At 49.2% G+C, this 20,738-nt stretch overlaps 1 protein-coding gene across 1 annotated transcript in view; it reads right to left on the bottom strand.

Annotated features, from left to right (window-relative positions):
• CD276 (CD276 molecule) overlaps nucleotides 1-20,738 on the bottom strand; it is a 60,197-nt gene that overhangs the window by 27,202 nt on the left and 12,257 nt on the right. Inside the window, exon 2 of the mRNA XM_038747119.1 lies at nucleotides 6,069-6,208. Coding sequence (XP_038603047.1) covers nucleotides 6,069-6,117 — 49 coding nt within the window. The 5' untranslated portion in view covers nucleotides 6,118-6,208. The remainder of the gene's footprint in view (nucleotides 1-6,068; nucleotides 6,209-20,738) is intronic.

Raw genomic sequence — 20,738 nt, 5'->3', positions numbered from 1 at the left:
CTTGGGAGTCACCGGCTGCCCTCTGACGAGCCTACACTCTGAGCCACTGCCACCCTTGGGGAATAATAATAATAACAATAGTAATGGTATTTATTAATTGCTTACTAAGTGCCAGGCACTGTACTAAGCACTGGGGTGGATACAAGAAAATCAAGTTGGACACAGTCCTTGTGCCATGTGGGGCTCACAGTCTCAATCCCCATTTTACAGATGAGGTAACTGAGGCACAGAGAAGTAAAGTGACTTGCCCAAGGCAGATCCGCCCACCCAACTCTTTCCTCAGGTTCTCACAGTGGGATGGGAGGGAAAACCAGGGCCTACAGTCCCTGCCCCAGGGAGCTGGACCCAGAGTCCACTGCTTGCATAGCCGGATTCTGCTTCAGGTTCCGGCCACATTCTGGTGGACGTGGGGAACAGAGGAAAGCAGTGGAGAGTGGCTGACTGTGAGCTGCAGCCTGGGGAGCACAGAGGAGAGCGGCAAGGGAGGAGGAGCAGAGCCAGGGTGATGGCCAGCTGGCCCAAGTCAGAAGCGGCGCCTGGGAGAACAGGGATCAGGAGTTGGGGGGGACCAACCAGGTCTTTCTGGAGAAAAGCCATGGGCCTAGCGTACCACACATAGCACAGTCATGAGGTCACGCTAACAGGGCACAGATGAGTCACAAATTCTCCCCTCCTCAGGGAGGCAACATGCCCGAAGCTGGCCCTGCCAAGAAGCTTGTCCAATTAGCCCCACCCACCCTCAAATCCACAGATCCAAGCTGTGCCCCACCCATCGCCGCCTGCTAACATTGGTGGCTTGGGGAAAATACACTAGGAACAAAGATGTAGCCTCAGGGAACCTATAATTTAAGGGGAGACCCATATTGCAAACATAAGGTAGAAACAAAAAGAATAGGAGACAAAGGGAGAAATTAAACAAGGAAGAAGCTGCCACTGGGGCCTTGCCTTAAGTAGCAAAATCTCAAGGCCTCCCTGGCCCAGCCCTTGGGAATTCTCCCGTTCTCCCTCAGAGCCCTGGCTCTCCTAACCAAGGGATCCCAAGGTGGAGGGGTAGGATGGGAGGGGGGCCCTCAGGGACCCACTCTGGATAGTTCTGGGGCTTGCTGCCCTCCCCTGGCCCCCCCGGCCACCCCCTGACACCACTCCCTCTTTCTTGTGGCAAGCATCCAAACAGGGAAGACATTGGAGGCAGGGAAGACCTTGGTAGCAAGTGATCAATCAATCAATCACTCAATCAATAGTGTTTCCTGAATGCTTACTATGTGCACAGCACTGTACTTAGTGCTTGGGAGAGTACCATATAAACAGAATTAGCAGGCACACTCCCTGGGAATCCTCCATTCTGGCTCCCTAGGGCATTTTTCCCTCCCAGCCCACTCTGCAGACAGGAGGGCCTCGGGCAGCCTTTGGGCATGTCGGCGGATGGTGCAATAAGAGGAAGATGCAGGTCTCGCCAAAGATGATGACCCCCCCCTTGGGGAGACGTTTAGTAGGCAAGGTAGAGGTCACCACTGCTACCCAGTGAGACCATCCCCTCAGGTCCTCCCCCATCCCCAGGCCAACTGCCTTCAGTTTGCATGGAGCTTTGGGCAATAGGCTATTCTGCTTCCAAAGCTCACCCTCTTCCCCCACCTCTGTTCAAAAAGAACTACCCTGTCTTATCAGCTGGGGCCCAGGCTGCTCTGGCTGGGCTGGAGGTCCCCCAGGATTCAACGGTTGGGAGGCTTCTCCTTCAGCAAAAATAATAATAATAATAATAATTGTTATATAACTATGTACCAAGCACTGTTCTAAGCATTGTGGTAGAAACAAGATAATCAGGTTGGACACAGTCCCTGTCCCACATGGGGCTCACAGTCTAAGGGACCACAGAGATTGACTCCTCATTTGATGAGGAAATGGAGCCACTGGGAAGTTAAGTGACTGGCCCAAGGTCACACAATAGGGAAGTGATGGAGTCAGGATTAGAACCCAGGACCTCTTACTTCCAGACCTGTGCCGTTTCCACTAGGTCACTCTACTTCTCTTCTTCTCACACGATTTGCAGCCACTCTGCTGCAGATCCCAGTACCGCAGCACAGCGGCCATGGGGTGGCATCTCTGTCTCTTTTCCCTGCTTCCCTGCTGCTATCCAGCTGTCTGTCGCAGGCTGTACATAACCTAATGAGGGCCTTTTGATGTTGGGAGCCCTTGAGAATCCTTCTCAGGTGGCCAGTTCAGGGGAATGCTCTTGGACTATTTAGCTTTTCTATGGCTACAATGCTTGTACCTATTCCAGACAGCATATCTAGCTCCTTCAAGTTTCAATCTTGCCCCCTGCAAAACCATACTTAAGCACTGAAAAACAAGGCATCCTTTCCCTGCATTAAGTCAATGCAGAATGGCCTAATGGAAAGTAGCCAGGCCTGGAATTTAGAAGATGTGGGTTCTAATCTCAGCTCCATCACTTGTCTGCTGGGTGACCTTAGGAAAGTCACTTAACTTCTCTGTGCCTCCGTTATCTCAGGTTGGATACGGTCCCTGTCCCACTGGGGGCTCACATTCTAAGAAGGAGGGGGAATACGTATTGAATCTCCATTTTACAGATGAGGTAGCTGAGGCACAGAGAAGTGAAGTGACTTACCCAAGGTCACACAGCAGGAGAGTCTGTAAAATGGGGATTAGGACTGTGAGCCCCATGTGGGGCAGGGACTGTGTCCAACCCGATTATCTTGTATCTATCCTAGAATTTAGAACAGTGCCTGGCACACAATGCATGGTAAGCGCCTAAAAAAATACAAAAAAATAAATGTCCCTTGTTCTGGGCCCTAAAAAGTAAATGGATATTTTCTATCTTAGCCACTAGGTGACGGCAGAGGTCTGGGAGTTCCAATAAAGGGCTTCAAGGTAAATGTTTCCCTTTGGAGTCTCTTTAAAACTTATGCCCTAAAAAAGGGAGCGATGCCCTGCGACGCCGGTTCACGGCTGGGCTGTCCTTAAGTTGGGAAAGACCAAAGACCAGCAGGCCGAAGACCAGGGTGCAAATCCTGGTCCATTTCTATCTCTTGCGAGTCCATAATTTAACCTCTTCGGAACCACTCTAAATTTCGGTGTCCATCCCCATTTAATGTGAAAAATATTGACTGCTCTCTCCCTAAATGATGATTGTGGTATTTGAGAGGCGCCTACTACGTGCCAGGCACCGTATTAAGTGCTGGGATGGATACGAGCAAATCAGGTTGGACACAGTCCTGGTCCCTCGTGGGGCTCACAGTCTGAATCCCCATTTTACCGAAGACGTAACTGAGGCACAGAGAATCAATCAATCAATCAATCAATCAATCGTATTTATTGAGCACTTACTGTGTGCAGAGCACTGTACTGAGTGCTTGGGAAGTTCAAGTTGGCAACATATAGAGACAGTCCCTACCCAACAGTGGGCTCACAGTCTAAAAGGGGGAGACAGAGAACAAAACCAAACATACTAACAAAATAAAATAAAATAAAATAAAATAAAAGTGAAGTGACTTGCCCAAGGTCACACAGCAGACAAGTGGCAGAGCTGGGATTAGAATCCATGACCTTCTGACACCCAGGCCCATGCTCTATCCACTTCGCCCTGCTGCTTTGTAACTGAGGGCAGCAGGCACGCCCGGGGCCTGATGAAGAGGCAAGCACAGCCTCGTGGAAGGATCACCGAACTGGAAATCGGGAGACCTGGATCCTAATCCCAGCTTTGCCCCCGACTTGCTGAATGACCTTGAGCAAGCCATTTAACTTCTCACTGCCTCTGTTACCTCTTCATTAAAGTGGGGCAAATAGTTGACTTTCCCAACCTCTTAGATATTGAGCCCATTGTAGGACAAGGACTGATTAGCATGCATAGCATGATCCTAAGTACTAGGAGAGGTGTAAGAGGCATTATATATCTGCCCAGTGCTTAGCACCATGCTTGGGGCACAGTTTTTCTCGAATGCCATAGTAATGATAATGTGTTGCTTTGGTGGGGAAGGGATGGTGAGGGTTTTGAGGCAGGAAATACTGAGTTGGAGCCCCTTTCCGAGCACTGTGAGCAGGAACCGTGTCTGCCAACTTTGCTGCATTGTATCATCCCAGGTGTTCAGTACAGTGTTCTGCACACAGTAAGCAACCAGTACATACCACTGGTTGATTCACTGATCCTGCAAAACACAGCATGGTTTAGTGGGAAAAACATGGGCCTGGGAGTCAGAAGGACCTGGATTCTAATTCTGGTTCCACTACATGTGTGCTGTGTGACCTTGGGCAAATCACTTACCTTCTCTTTGCGTCAGTTACCTCATCTATAAAATGGGGATTAAGACTGTGAGTTCCAGTTGGGACATAGACTGTGTTCAACCTGATTAGCTCATATCTACTCCAGCGCCTAGAATAGTGCTTGACGCCTAGTAAGGACTTAATAAATATTATTATTATTATTATTAACAAATTCCATTAAAACACACACACAAGAGCAGGGCAGCTGCAGAAGCTACTGGAACTTGTAGTTCCAGGGCTCAAATGTTTGCAACAGGAAAGACTAATAGTAATAATAAGTTTTAAGCACTTATTATGAGCTAAGCACTGTACTAAGCACTGGGGTAGATACAAAGATACAAGACAATCCACTCCAGACTGTAAACAGGTTGTGGGTAGGGAATGTGTCTTCCAATTCTAATGTATTGTACTCTCCTAAATGCTTAGTACAGTGTTCTGCACACAGTCAGCATTCAATAAATGCTATTGATTGATGGATTGATAATCACATCGGACCCATCCCTGTCCCACATGGGGTTTACAGTCTAAGAAGGAGGAAGTAGGATTTAATACCCACTTTACAGATGGGGAAAATAAGGCACAGAGAAGTGGAATGATTTGCCCTAGGTGATGTAGCATGCAGGTAAGAGAAATGGGAAATAATAATAATGATGGTATTTGTTAAGGCTATGTGCCAAGCACTGTTCTAAGCACTGGGGTAGATACAAGGTAACCAAGTTGTCCCACATGGGGCTCACAGTCTGAATCCCCATTTTACAGATGTGGTAACTGAGGCACAGAGAAGTTAACTGACTTGCCCAAAGTCACACAGCGAACAAGTGGCAGAGCCAGAATTAGAACCCACAACCTCTGATTCCCAAGCCCGTGCTCTTTCCACTAAGCCACGCTGGGAAAGCGCATAGGCATGGGAATCAGAGGACCTGCGATCTAATCCCAGCTCTGCCACTTGTCTGCTGTGTGACCTTGGGCAAGTCACTTTATGACTCTGCGCCTCTGTTACTTCATACCTCATCCGTAAAATGGGGACTACGTCCTACTTTCTCCTTCTTAGACTGTGAATCCCGTGAGAGACAGAGACTGTCTAATTGGATTGTCTTGCATCTACCCCAGCACTTAGCACAGTGCTTGGAACAAAGTAAGCACTTAATAAGGGCCATTAAAAAAATTAATTAACCCAGGCCCCCTGTCTTCCAAACCCATGCTCTTTCCCCTAGGCCATACTATTTCCCAATCCTGGAGCTTCAAAGCCCTGTGGTAAGTCTGAGAATGTTTAGATGGAACCCTTGTTCTTGGCCTTTTGTGCAGTCCCAGGATCCCAGAAGCAGGTCTGCCTCGAAGCAGCTGGGACCCCTGTGACTTCAAACGGGCCCTCCTAAGCAGACACACACCCCATGGCAGCCTCACCCCAGCCCTAACAGGGGAACTGAATGTCAGAAGGAGAAAGTGACTTCTCACATCCAAGAATCCAGAGTTCCAGTGCTGAACCCCCCCAACTCCCACCTTCAGGGTCCCTCACTCTGCCCTATCTCTTGCCATTTTCAAGGGCAGGGAATGTGTCTGTTTATTGTTATGTTGTACTCTCCCAAGTGCTAAGAACAGTGCCCTGCACACAGAAAGCATTCAATAAATACGATCGAATGAATGAATAATGAAGAAGTGGTGGTCTCCATGCCCATCCACACCCCTATCCCACCCCATCCTAAGGCATGAGGAAAGTCCGGGGTTGGGGGCACCTTGGTTGGGCCGGATCCCGAGCCGGCCCGCCCACTCCCGTGCCTAGAGCTGCCTCTTACCTTTGACCCAGAGCAGCAGGCCTCCTGTCACCAACCACAGGCTCAGCATGGCTCCAGCAGGCTGCAGCAGGGATGGGGAGGGGTTTAGCCAGTCCCCCGGCCTCCTCCGCAGGCAGACTCACTCTGGCAACCGTCCTTGACTGCAGAGAAAAGGAAAGTCAGCCCCAGGGACCGTGGCAGATAAGAAGTCTTCCGAGTCCTCGCCCCAACCCTCCACCCTGCTCCTCCCACCAGAGAGGGGTCTCCTGGTCTAAGACAACATGAGGGACTGGGGAAGCATCAGAGCCCCAGCCACACCCACCCAATGCCCTCCCCGATGAGTTGCACCTGCCCAGGTGCCAGCAGTGAGGGTTGGCATAAGAGATCTGCACCCTGTCTCCAGGATGTTTTAGCCCCTGCCTGGGCAGTCACAGGCCACAGTTTGCCCCTCACACCACCTTACCTTGAGCCCAGTGAGATTATCAGACTAAACCAAACCATAGTCTGTCCCCCAACACACCACACCACCTTTCACCTGCAGACTCCTTGAGGTGTACTGTGTTTAGCACCTGTCTGTGGGCACAAGTCCAGCAGGCAGGAGTTGGGGGCGAGCCCCCATTCACCCCCATGAGTTGACTAATCCTCGGTCTCCCATCTGTCCCCTAAAATCCCACCTGTGCCAAACTACCAGTAGGGCACAACTGGGGAGCAGTGTGGCCTAGTGGAAAGAGCCCAGGCCTGGGAATCAGAGGGCCTGAGTTCTAATCTTGGCTCCACCCCTTGCCTCCTACATGACCTTGGATAAGTCATTTCACTTTTCTATGCCCCAGTTTCCGCACCTCTAAAATGGGGGTTTGACTCCTGTCCTCCCTCCTAGTTAGACTGTGAACTCCAACAGGGACAGGGCCTGTGTCCAATGTGATTAATGTGTATCTACCCCAGTGCTTAGAACAGTTCTTGACACATAGTAAGCATTTAAAAAATATTATTATTTTTTTTATTATTATGAATCCAGAGGTTAGGAGCAGTTCAAAGGCAAGCAGATCAAATAAGGAGAACAGTGGTTAGGTGTTGGGGAGATTTGGGGACGCCCAGCCCCACGCTCTTCCCACTGGAGCATGTGTGACTGACAAAATTAACATCACCCATCTCACTGATCCACTAGCTTGCCCTGCCTCCCCAAGTCACCCACCCTAACAGATGGGATTCGGGGGAGGGGTTCTCAGCCAGACATCCCTACGCTCCTGGCTCAGCCGGAGCACTCTTTCCAGCTCTCCTCCTGGAAGACACCGGCTGGCCTTAGATTTAGCCAGGAGCCCACTGTTGTCAAGGAAATGCTGCACGTCAGCTTACACCTCCACATAGGGAGCGCCCCCAGCCCGGGCCCTCTGCCAGGGACACACACTCCTGTGGCTTCAGGCTGGTGGCAGAGCAGATACCCTGGGCGACATGATTCAGAGCTCAGTTTCCAGGAAGAAGCAGACACCAAGCCTTCCAAAATGACTGCAAACACAGGCCTACAGCAGGTCTTGGGGCAATAGGTGGAGAAGGAAGAGGAGAAGAAGGACACCAGGAGCTAGGGAGAAAAAATCAATTTTTGCTCCAAAGTTAAAGATTAGAGTTGGAGATGGACATGTAACTGGCTCCCTTCTCTCTTCCTCTTGTCTTGGCCCTGACTTCAGCTGGGCTCCCTGCTCTTCCCTCCCTTTCTTCCCCACTCAGGTGCTCCCCCTCTAGACTGTAAGCACCTTGTGGACAGGGAACATGTCTACCAACTCTGTTACATTGTACTCTCCCAAGAGCTTAGTGCAGTGCTCTGCACATAGTAAGCCCTCAGTAAACACACTTATTGGTCGATTGGCTGATTTCCTTTGCTCATCCCCTTTTAGGCCCCCCTCACCCAGGGCCCTCCCCTTCCACTTTATGGGGTGCCTTCTGAGTAGTCCCTTTCTCCCTCTGCACCCCTGATTCTCTAGAGGTGAAGTGGGGGGTCCACAGGTGTCAGTCCCCAACTCCACTTCCTAAACTGACCTGTAAGCCCCCACAAACCCAGATAACATCGGGAATCACTAAGTACAGTGCTCTACACATAGTAAGAACTCAATAAATATGGTTGATTTATTGACTGATTGAAATAGAAGAAGAAAACAAGCCACAGCAGCCTGCCCCTTCAGCAGGAATTGTCTGGCTTCCACAAAGGAGTGGCTTCCAGTCCCTCCCTGAGCCTGAAGGGCAGAAATGGACTGGCTTCTCTTCATCTGCAGGTCACACACATCCTAATCCCCAAGGAGTTGGGGCTCTGGATCCCAGACGTGATGGAATCTGTTCCCTGAAGTCTCCCATCAGTATCTCCTCCACTCCCCAAGTTCCAGCCCAAGGGTCTCCTGACCAGCTCCATCATTGAGCTCAGCCATGGCAGTCGAACTCTCACCCACATCCTGTCTCTGGCCTAGAATGCACTCCTTCCTTGTATCCGACAATTAGTCTTTCCCCCTTCAAAACCCTAATGAGGGCACATCTCCTCCAAGAGGTCTTCCCAGACTAAGGTCTCCTTTTCTCTTTTCCCTCTCCCTTCTGCGTCACCCTGACTTGCTCGCTTCATTCATTCCCCCTTCTCAGCCCCGCAGTGCTTAAGTATATGTCTGTAATTTATTTATTTATATCAATGTCTGTCTCCCCCTTTAGACTGTAATCAATCAATCAATCGTATTTATTGAGCACTTACTGTGTGCTGAGCACTGTACTAAGCGCTTGGGAAGTACAAGTTGGCAACATATAGAGACAGTCCCTACCCAACAGTGGGCTCACAGTCTAGAAGCTCATTTTGGGCAGTGAATGTGTCTGTTATTACTTAGCACAGTGCTCTGTACACAATAAGCGCTCAATAAATGACTGACTGAATGAATAATTGAATGGGCGATAGCTCGCTAGGGTGCTAGTTCAAGGACACAGCTGAGGGCAGGATTGATGACTTTCTGGAAGTTTCCCTGCCTCCTACAGTCCCGAACCACAGGAGGCTCAAGAGCTCACAATCCCACTGCGTTTAGTTAAGCTCTTACTCTGCACACAGTAAGCGCTCAATAAATACGATTGATTGATTGATTAGAGACCTGGAGAAGTTACTCACTTCTCTGCAAGCCCAACTGGCTCCTCTTCCACTCAGTGGGGCTGTCCTGGAGATGGAACCCCATGGAACAGTGGGGAGGCTTAGCAGATCGGGGCACAGGGAGGGGCCTCAGGGAGCAGGGGTGGGAGAGAGAAATGGAAGGCATCTCCCCTGTCCCATCTGGGACTAAAGGACTCGAAACCTGCCAATGTGAAATCCCCACAAAGACTATTAAATTGACTTTTTGCAGTCAACTAGGTACCCTTGCCCTGGTCCAATTTCACAGGGAGACCCCTTAGAGCAGCTCAATGGGACCCGCTTCTAAGGAGGCACTGAGGAAAGTGACCTCTGACCTCTAAGGAATTCTGGGGAGGGGAAGGGAACCCAACCACATATGGCTTTTGAATGAAGGAGGGAATATATCTACCAACTCTATTTTATTATACTCTCCCAAGTGCAATACAGTACAGTACTCTGCACACAGTAGGTGCTCAATAAATACTATAAATTAACTAATTAGTAGGAATGGGCAGGGGCTGGGAGAGGGTGAAGGGTGCAGGAGACCTGCATTTCCCACCTGGACTTTGTAGCAGACTTACTGAGTGGTTTGGTCCCAGCTGCCACAGCAATGGCCTTGGCCTCAGTATCCCCATCAGATAATCCCCCTCCTCACACTCTGGAAGCCTCCCCTTCCCTCAAATGATCTGCATTCATCATCCTGTTCATGCCTCAGTGGCCCAGAGAGGCACTGGGCCTCACAAATCTACAGTGCCCAGGGCCTAGTTACCTCAGTGGAGGGTCTCCCTTGGGAAGGGCTGGGCCAACCCCCAACCTCCAGTCATTTCTGATGGGCAAAAGGTACGCCCACATCCTCAGCCTGGAGTCAAGAAGAGGATGTCTGTATAGGAAAGATGCAGGGTCTGAAAGGGGACAGCTGAGATTTGGCCGTGAGATAGAGGGCCAGGAGTGGATACTCAACCCGTTGTTGGGTAGGAACCGTCTCTATATGTTGCCGACTTGTACTTCCCAAGAACTTAGTACAGTGCTCTGCACACAGTAAGCACTCAATAAATACGATTGAATGAATGAACCCTGCCAGATTGTCTCTTTGTCTCTCTGCGCCCTGTGTCCCTAGCCCTGACCTTTTATTTTCCAATCAGTGGTATTTATTGAGTGCTTACTATGTGCAGTGCACAGTTCTAAGCATTTCAACCTACTCTGCCACTTCATCACACCCTAGGGTATTCACCTGCTAAGCTCTTGGGTACACTCGGGTAGTACTGATTTCCATACCTTTAAAATCTGTTGCTTCCCCCTACATGAAATTAATTCTACTGTCTCTCTCTCCTGCTAGATGATGAGCTCCTTGAGGGCAGGGATTGTGCCTATTAACTCAATTGTATTCCCCCACCAGCTCAGAGGATAAGCTCTCAATAAACACCAGTGACTGTGCCAATGCTCCTCTCTCATACCTGCCCCTGTTTAGCTCAACTCCAGTCCTCTCCATAGCATGTCAGTAAGAGACTGTGCTTACTGCACATCGTCCGGTGGTCAAAGGTGAAAAGCCTCCAGCCACACACTAAGCAGACATTGCCTCAGATGAAGAAGTAGAAGAAAACCTCCGGAAGAAGGACACGGCCTCAGAGAGAACAGCAATGGATGAGAAAACAAGAACAACTACTGCATGGAAAGGGAACTAAAGTATTCAGTAAATGCCACTGATTCAGTGATTGAGCTATAGTAAAAAATATCATCATCATCATCATAACCAATGATATTTATTGAGTCCTTACTGTGTGCAGAACACTGTACTGTGTGCAGAGCATTGTACTACACTCTCTAGACAGTAGCTCATTGTGAGAAGTGCATGTGTCTGTTTATTGTTGTACTGTACTCTCCCAAGCTTAGTACAGTGCTCCGCACATAGTAAGTGTTCAATAAATATGACTGATTGAATGAATGAATAAAATAAGTTCTTGGGAGAGTACAACATAATTGGTAGACAAGGTTCCCTGCCCACATTGAGTTTACAGTCTAGAGGGGGAAACTGATATTAATATAATTTATAACATATAATTTGTAAATATGTACATAAATGCTGTGGTGCTGAGGGTGGAGCAAATATCAAATACCCAAAGATCAATTATCCAAGATCTTGAAGTGCTTTCCTTAAAGCCAAAGGGGGCAGCTGGCAGGGGCTACCTAAGGGGCCTTCCCTATTATTCCAGAGGAAATAGAGATTTTCTAATTCAGGCAAGCAACTTCTGGGAACAGGCCTTCCGCCCTTATACGCAGCTACATGGATGCATACCCAGTAGTCGTGGTCAAAGTCACGATGGTTTGTTGTGCAAGGGATACAGTGACCGGATGCTCCATTTTTAAGGGCGTGCCCCTTTTTCTGCACAACATTGTGTCCCACTGTTTCTAGAGGTCTTGTGAGAATCAGCCATCCCCACCTCCTTGGCCTAAGTGTGTGTGCAGGGGGTGGTCAGGATCAGGGTGTACATAGACAGAGTTGGTCCATGTGAGAGATGCCTACTTGCCCATTGGCTAGAGAAGCAGGCTGGTAGGGGTGGAAGTGTGGAAGAGGTGTCTTGCAGAATCAGGGCAAAGGATAGAGGACCCAAACTCTGGAGTGAATTTCCCTCCAAGCCCAAGGGCTCTCTCCCTCCACCATCCCAAGTTTTACGAATCCAGCCTCCCTCCTGAAATGCTTCCTTGGCTTGAACTTTATTTAGGGCTAAGATGACCACTCTTTCCTGCCTGGATGACACCACACTCCCATTTCCTCTTGGCAAGCTGGGCCACCTGCATTCTGGGCCAAGTGCCCAACTCTGCAGAAAGATACTCCTCTTACCTTACGTCTTCTTGAGACCTCCCTGCCACAACCCTACACACACTCTCCATGGGATACCACACATGGGCTGGCACCCATGAGACTCCACTTGGGCACACAAACGTGAACACACCCCTCCCTTCACATAAACACAATAGTCATGTGGAAAGGCACCCAGCAGGGAGGGTGGCACCTGACAGGAATCAGAAATAATGGATTCGTTCATTCATTCAGTTGTATTTATTGAGCATTTGCTGCATGCAGAGCACTGTACTAAACACTTGGGAGAGTACAATAAAACAATAAACAGACACATTCCCTGCCCACAATGAGCTTACAATCTAGAGGGGGCTTACAGTCTAGAGGAGGGCCAAGGACAATGGATAAGGAGACACACATCACAGGTACTATAGTGAGCATGCCACGAAACCCCATTTTGCAGAAGGATGCCAATCCCACCCAATCCTAAGGATTTTCTGGGTTGGAGGGGATCCCCCTGAAGCCCACTCTTTGCTGTTCCCGAGCCTTAGCGTTCCCTGACCTGGTCTGTACAAAACTCAGCTCCATGTCTGAACCTCAGAACTCAGCATCAAGAGCCACAGCAGAAGAAGGCTCGGCGCTGAATATAAAAATCACTGACATAAAAGCATCTGGTACCTTACTGGGGCCAGACAGGGGTTAACCCATTTTCAGGGGACAACTGGTCACTCCAAGAGGGAGGGAGAAAAGGAGAACTCAAGACAACTGGATCAGAACCCGGGCTCCCATTAAAAATAAGTGAATCGGCACAGAAAACCACAAAGCTGTGCCCAGCGCCTGGGTGGGAAGGAAGCTGCTGGAAATGCTTCCTAATCCCTAGGGCTCTTCAATGACATCCGGCACACACCCCAGGAGGGAAACAATAGAGCAGATCAAAATCGGCCTCTCTGAAAACTGTTCAAGAATTCCCGCCCTGAAAGGAACCCAGGGCCAATCAATCAGAATCTCCTATTACTGGAGCGGCCATTTGTCCACTTTCATCCCAGACCACCCGGTTTTCAGGTGGCTCATCCCCTATTGGCTGTGAATGTACCTTTATAATAATAATAATTATTATTATCAATATAGTATTTGTTAAGTGCTATGTGCCAGGTACTGTACTAAGCACTGGGGTAGATCCAAGGTTATCAGATTGGACACAGTCCCTGTCCCACACGGGGCTTACAATCTAACTAGGAGGGAGTAAGATTTAATCCTCATTATTTCAGATGTGGAAATTGAGCCACAGATAAGTGAAGTGACTCACCCAAGGTCACACAGCAGACAAGTGGCAGAGCCAGAATTAGAACCCAGGTCCTCTGGGTTCCAGGCCCCTGCTCTTTCCACTGAGTCACACTGCTTTTCATGTCCAGATTTGTCTCAGATTTATACTGTCAGCTCCAAACCTCCCCTCTACTGTGGCTGCTGCTGTGGAATCTCCCCAACCCACTGCCCAGAAGCAACAGCAGCCATGTTCCAAGGGCCCAGGTAAGGGAGCACAATGGTTCTGGTAGAATTAGCGGAGTCGGTGAACACCAGAGAAAGGCCCTATGCTAGGGTGGATTTTGAATGAATCTGGCAGATGGCTGCAAACATGGCATCCATATGACATCACCATGTCAGCCCGCACTGCCAACACAACACGGAGAGGAAATGTGTAGGTCTAAGGTGGTCGATCAAACGGGGGTGGTTACTGCCGCCTTGTTACTGATGTAGCCAAATGATAAAAAACCCAGGCCTCCTACCTGATGAGCCCCACCCCCGGGGCCCACTGGAAGCTCTGTCCCTGCTGTCCCTGCTCATCCTGTGGGACAGCATCAAAGCATGGTCAACCCTCTACCAGTACATTAGCCCCAGCTCCCCCTCAGGGGACCCAAGGGGGAAAGAAATGAGCAGGAATTCTTTTCCCTTTCGGCCCTCCAGCCCTTCCTTCCTGTTCATGGGCAGCCACCACCGGATGCCCAGAACCTGATGAATCAGCGGTTTCCCAATCTCTATTCATAGGATGCTTCCTTGGATACACCACCACATCCTGCCCAACAAGGGAACTCCACGGAGAGGAGGAAGGCCCGATCCATAACACACCTGCTTCCTCATCTGGGATTCCCTCAGCCTCCCTCCTTCCCGCCCCCACAGCTGGTCCTGCCTGGAGGCTTAGTAAGGGGTCAAGAAGAAGAACAAGCAGCAGGGACAGCTTAGCTGGAAATCAGCCAGCTTTGCTACACTCTTGATTCTCCTTCTGCTTAGAATGCCTTCTCTTCTCAGGCTTGCCAACTACTATCCTTCCTTTAAAACTCTCCTAAAAAGGCACCTTCTTCAGGAGGCCTTCCCGGATTGATTTCCATCTCTTCTACGTCATGTCACGCCATTAGTTTCCTCAGACCTTGTGTATTTACACCTTTATGTATTTATTCCTGTGTGTATGCTATTTATATCCATTCCCTCACTCACGATATGAATTGACCATTTAGGTCTGTCGTGTCTCACATTAAATTTGTAAATTCTTCCAATGTAGGAACTGTACTCTTACTTGGTATGTTCTCCACAGTAATGTATCTTACATACCCTATTACTTGAGCACTAACTAAAATTTATACATTTCCTCTTCCTTCTTCCTCCTATCTGTAAATTATTTTACTGTCTGTCTCCCCCTCCCACCCCCACAAACTTCTTGAGGGCAGGGATCATGTCTACTAACTCTGTTGCAGTTTCCCAAAAATTTAAGAGAAGTAGTACTAACATACTTTTTAAATGCTAACCTTGTTTAGAGCACTATACAAAGCACTGGGAAAGAATACACGAGTGGGAATTGCTCCACAACAGTAATCATTCTCTCTCTCCTCCCTCTCCTCACTGTTTCTCCTCTCCCTCCTGTTTCTCCTCTCCCTCTTCTGTTTCTCCTCTATCTCTCCTCTCACCTCTTTCTCCCTAATCTCCTCCCAGCTACCCCTACCCCCTTCCTCCACCTCCCCATCTCCTCCACACTTCCCCCTGCCTCTTTCCTTCACCTCCTTCTCCCCCATCTCCTTCCTCCTCTACACTTAGCCCCTTCCTCCCACTTCTTCCTTGCCCCACCTCTGCCTCCCTATCTCCTTTCCATCCATCGAGAAGCAGCGTGGCTCAGTGGAAAGAGCACGGGAGTCAGAGGTCAGGGGCTCAAATCCCGGCTCCACCAGTTGTCAGTTGTGTGACTTTGGGCAAGTCACTCGACTTCTCTGTGCCTCAGTTACCTCATCTGTAAAATGGGAATTAAGACTGTGAGGCCCCCCGTGGGACAATCTGATCACCTTGTAACCTCCCCAGCGTACAGAACAGTGCTTTGCACATAGTAAGCGCTTAATAAATGCTATCATCATGTCATCTCTGTCTCTCTCCTCTCTCTGTCTCCCTCTCCTCTTTCTGTGTCCATCTCTCTCCCTATCTCTCCTCTCTGTCTCCTCTCTCTCTCCATCTTTCTGTCCCTTCTCTCTCTGTCAGTCTCTCCTTTCTCTGCGTATCTTTCTCTCTGTGTGTCTCTCCTCTCTCTCCCGGACCTCAGGGTGAAGTTTGGGTCTTTTGCCTTCCCCTCTGTGCAAGCTCCTCCTCACTCCGAGGCATCTTCCTGAGATGAGTAGCAGCGTGGCCAGCTCCACCGCTTGTTTGTGGTGGGAGCTTGGGCAAGTCACTTTACTTCTCTGGGCCTGTTTCCTCAACTGTCAAAGGGGGATTCAATACCTATTCTCCCTCCTGCTTAAGACTGTGGAGCCCTATGTGGGACAGAGACTGTGTCCAACCTAATTGACTTGTACCTACCCCAGGGCTTAGAGCAGTGTTTTGACACATAGTAAGCACTTAAACAAGTACCATAAAACAAACAAATAAACAAATGCTATTCATTGATCAATTGATGTGTTTCTGCCTGTCTCTCCCATTAGACTGTGACACCTCAAAAGCTGGAGAACATTAGATCTCTCTTCTCCATAACTCCCCAGAGCACCCAGCTCAGAGCAGTACAGGTGCTCAGTAAATAGATAAATCTTGCAAGGGCTAGCCTGCTGACCCAAGTCACACACCAGCCCAGTGGAGTTTAGGGTACTCTGCCTAGGAAAACTCAACCTTCAGACCTCCTGTCTGACATGCATCATTACCAGCTCTATCTTCATCATCAATTAATCAGTCGTATTTATTTAGTGCCTATTGTGTGCAGAGAATTCATTCATTCAGTCATATTGAGTGCTTACTGTGTGCAAAGTACTGTACTAAGCACTTGGGAGAGTACAATAAAACAACAGACACATTCCCTGCCCACGATGAGCTTACAGTCTGGGAGGGAGATATTAATATAAATAAATGAATTTCAGATATGTACCTAAGTGCTGTGGGGATGGGAGGGGGGATGAGTAAAGCTAGCCAGTGAGTGATAGGAAGAAGGGTTTGTCTCAGATCCCTGGATTTCCTGCCCTATGTGCTTTCTTGGAAGCAGTCAGGCAGGCCGGCCCAGAGCACTGTGCATCAAGGACACTGGAGCTGCTTTTTTGCGAGAGAAAATCTTGGCACCAGGCTCATCCTTCCTTTGAGTGCATGAATTTACATGGTGGGAGCAACGTGGCCTAGTGGAAACAGCAAACAACCGGGAGTCGGGGGAACCAGGTTGTTGTCCCAGCTTCACCCGTGGCCTGATGTGTGACCTTAGACAAGTCACCTAACCTCTCTGGGCCTTGGTTTCCCAATCTGTAAAATGGGGATAAAACAGCTATTCTCCCTACCACTTAGACTGAAAGTCCCATGTAGAACAGGCACTGTGTCCACCCTGGACATAACCCTGCATCTGCCCGCCTGAGCACAAACCACCTAGTAAGCACTTCTACAATAATTTCAGTAATGAAATTCATTTTACAAAGAGTGTTCTTTTCACCTTGAACAGCATCCCTGTCACCTCCCACCCCACCTCAAAACAGACCCTTGCTTGTATCTACCCCAGCACTTAGTACAGTGCCTGGCACATTATTATTATTAAAGTAGGAATTGGCAGATTGTCTTTCCAATAGTCCAGCTCTCGGACAGTCAGTCTTCTCCTTGGGAAGTTTTCACCTTTATTTTCCTTTCCCTTCTGCCTCCTCCCCACCTGAAACGTGCTTGGAAAGCTCACCCAATTTCCTGTGCAATGGGACCAAATAGGGCCAGGGGGGGCATCAGACAAACCCGGCAAAGATGGGCAGCAAGAAGCCTGTGAAAAGCAGCCATTCACCTTTCATGGAGCAAGCCAGCCTCCTCTCTACAGCTTCTTTATTCTGTGGAGCCAGGGTCCTGCTGCAGGCTCACCTAGGGGAATGGAAATGGGGCCTCGGGATCCTGGCAGAGGGAATGGTAGGCTTGGGGGGTAGTCTTAGCCTCAGGGATGGCCTCCTGCTGCCAAACCTGGTTTCCAACAGCTTGAGGGGCTTCACTGGGGAGGCCTGGCCTCAGTGGAGGAGGCCAGGGCTCAGCTCCAAGAAAAGAGAACAGAGACCATCTGGCTTTTTCCCTTATCACTGCGGTCTCTGCCATAGTAATTGCAGCCTTGGAGAACAAGTATCCAGGCTACCACAAAGAAGCAGGGCTGGTAGCCAGCTGGGCACTCTACCACCTGGATTCTATCCCCACAAATACGTCAATTTCCACGTACTCTACAATATTTCCTATGGGGTTAAGACCCAGCTCGAAGAAATCATCATTAAAAAGTTACTATAATAAAGGCATGACCAGGAGCACAACACTGAATGCCTCTAGATCTCGGTGTATCTGTCTGTAAAGTGTGAATAATAGTCCCTGACAAGGAAGCGTTTGGGGAACCTAGGAATCTGAGAGCTGAAGGGGCCTTTCAGGGCCAGAACTGACTCTCCAATCACCCTAGAAAGACAGCAGTCTACAAGACAATAGAACACAAGACAGAAATGCATGATCCAGTGTGCCCAATCCAGCCAGCAGGCCAGATATTCAGCTCCAATACGGCAGCTCCATCTGGAAGCCACATCTGGAAGCAGCATGCCTGCTGTCTCCATCTAGGACCTGGGCTCTGCTCCCACCAAAGCTGGGAACTTGAATCCTTTGAAGGCTTTGCCAGTGGCCCCCAACACATCTGAATCAACCCAAATCCTCCACAAAGGTGTTGGATGGAGGGGAGAAAACATGGGAAAACCAGATCATCCTTCTGTTCCCAGCAGGTCAGATTCCGCTGATGAAGCAGGAAGCAAGACTGTGGTGTGGTGGTTAGAGCACAGGAATGGGAGGGTCCCACTTCCTGGAGTCAACACTGATGGGCTGTGTGAGCCAGAGCCAAGTCTCTGATACATTGTACAAACACACACATGCACTCTCAAAAACAGACCCAGAGTTCCATTTTTCTAAAGGAACTCCATTTTGAAGATCCCTATAAATGGAGGCAGGGATGAAAAACACACAAATAGGTGTTCAATGAATGTCAACAGTCAACGGGAAAGCAAAAACCTCAGCTACAAAAATAAAAATGGTGAAAGGAGGTTTGTTTGAAGATCCACTCTTCCCCTTTCGCTATCAGTGGCTCTAATCAATCAGCGGTATTTATTGAGTGCTTAAGGTGTCCAGAGCACTATACTAAGCCCTTGGGAAAATATAGTACACAGAGTTGGTAGATGTGATCCCTGCCCACAAGAAGCTTACAGTCTACAGAGGATGACAGGCATTAAAATTGATTTGGGATTGGGGAAATAGAGTATAATTAAGGGCTTAGTGTAGTGCTTCACACACAGTAAGTGCTCAATAAATACGACTGAATTAATTTACCTAAGTACTGTGGGTCTGGGGTATCTTTGGGATCAATATAAGTGAAGAATTTTATCCTTGGTCCCCAGTTTGAGAATCAGATTCTGTGCAGGAAGTCTATAGTTCCAAGGAGTGTGGATTAGTCTCCCGTTTGGATTATGGGCAGTCCATGGTAGGTAGGGGGCCAAGTTGGGCAGATCCAGATTTTGGTTCAGGGACCTCTAGGGGCCAGAACTCCAGGGTCTCTCAGAGCTCTGAAAGGTCAGGGGGAGGGAAGCAGGATGAACTTTGGGATGGTCCTGCAGTACTGGGGTTGATGGCAGCCCCGTGCCGGCAGGACCTTGTGGAGCTGTCAAAGCAGCAAAGCCATGATGCTGTTGCCCACCTCATAAACATTCTCACAGTTCTCACCCCACAAACTAGAAGACCAGAGGGAGCCTAATTATCCCCACTGTTTTCTGCCGGAACTGCTCAGAGTTGCACACAAACTTGGCCTCACCCTGCCCATTCCTAAGACTGTAATTTCATCTCCCCGGCCTCCTCCTTTCAGACCTAATGTAACAGGGAACTATTTATAAGCCACTGCATGCATTTATTTCTAGTCTGAGTCTCGGGGAGCTCTGTCCTATCCCTCCCTCTTTCCTCTAGTTTGCTAGTTCCCTCTGCCTGGGGGACACGTTCCCTCCTTGTCCATGAGAGCTGAGGAGCCTTGCCATGTTTGTACTCATATTTAGCCCCCAACTGGCAACTTTGTCTGTCCCCACCCCCTTCCCTACTCCCTCTGCCACCTTTACTGGCTCCTGTGGCAATCAGGGAAAAGAGAATGATGGGACTGAAAGTCTGTACCCCTCTCCACTTCCTGCTCACCACGTGCCTTGTTCCTCTAAGACCAACTAACTCACTGTATCTTGATCTGGTCTGCCTTGCCAAGCCACCGACACTTTGCCCACATCCGCCTTCTGGCTGGGAACTCTCTCCCCATTCATTCAACAGACTGCCATTCTGCCCACCTTCAAAGCCGTACTAAAATCACATCTCCTCTATGAATCCTTCCCTGACTAAACCCTCATTTCCCTGCCAAAGCCCTTCCTTCTGTGTCACCTATGCACTTGGCTCTGTTCCCCTTAAGCATTTTGCTATTCACCCCTCCCCCAGCCCCACAGCACTTATGTACATATCCATCTGTAATTTATTGTAATGTCCATCTCCCCCTCTAGACTGTGAGCTCCTTGTGGGCAGGGATTGTGTCTACCAAGGCTATTGTACTGAATTCTCCCAAGTGCTAAGTACAATGGTCTGTACACAGTTCTGTGCTAAATTAATTCCACATTGATTAATTATGCAAGCTCTTCCTCCCTTCCCCGGCTGCTGCCAGGGTTCCCAGCTGAAGGATGATATGACCCACAGTGGCCTTGGGGGGCAAAAGCTGAGGGTGGCAAGGACCTGCACCACCTGGAGTTTCACTTGCACATCTCCCTGCCTTACAGGTGCCCCAAAAGTGGGCTCATAGCTCATCCTGGGCAAGGCCCAGGTGACCTCTCAGCTAAGTAAAGACAAGCCAGGGAAGCCCAGGGGCTAGTAGGATGAAGTAAGCAGGATGAAGCAGGCAGGAAGAGCTAGGGCAGAAAGTCAGGGGCAGGGAGAATAAGTCTAACAAAGCTTGGATCATCCTATTCCACTCACCTGTGTGTCATAAATCTACAGCTGAAGGAAAGCAGTCATTGTCCCTCCCCCCCGATGCACCAAGCAGGCTCCAATCAGCCTCTGCTACTCCCTCCTCCCCTCCAGAACCAGTACCTCTGCAGGTGTTCCAGTGGGTTCCAACCCTTGATTGGGCATGAAAAGGGCAAAGGATCTCACCCAATCCTCCAATCAATGCTATTTACTGAGCACTTACTATGGGCAGTGCACTCATACTAGGCCCTTGGGAAAGCACAACACAATAGAGTTGGTAGACACATTCCCTGCCCAC

The sequence above is a fragment of the Tachyglossus aculeatus genome, chromosome 5 (genome assembly GCF_015852505.1).
Source record: "Tachyglossus aculeatus isolate mTacAcu1 chromosome 5, mTacAcu1.pri, whole genome shotgun sequence".
In the NCBI taxonomy this organism is placed as follows: Eukaryota; Metazoa; Chordata; class Mammalia; order Monotremata; family Tachyglossidae; genus Tachyglossus; species Tachyglossus aculeatus.
Note: the sequence above shows the minus strand (reverse complement) of the source record. Positions and strands in the feature narration are given on the sequence as shown.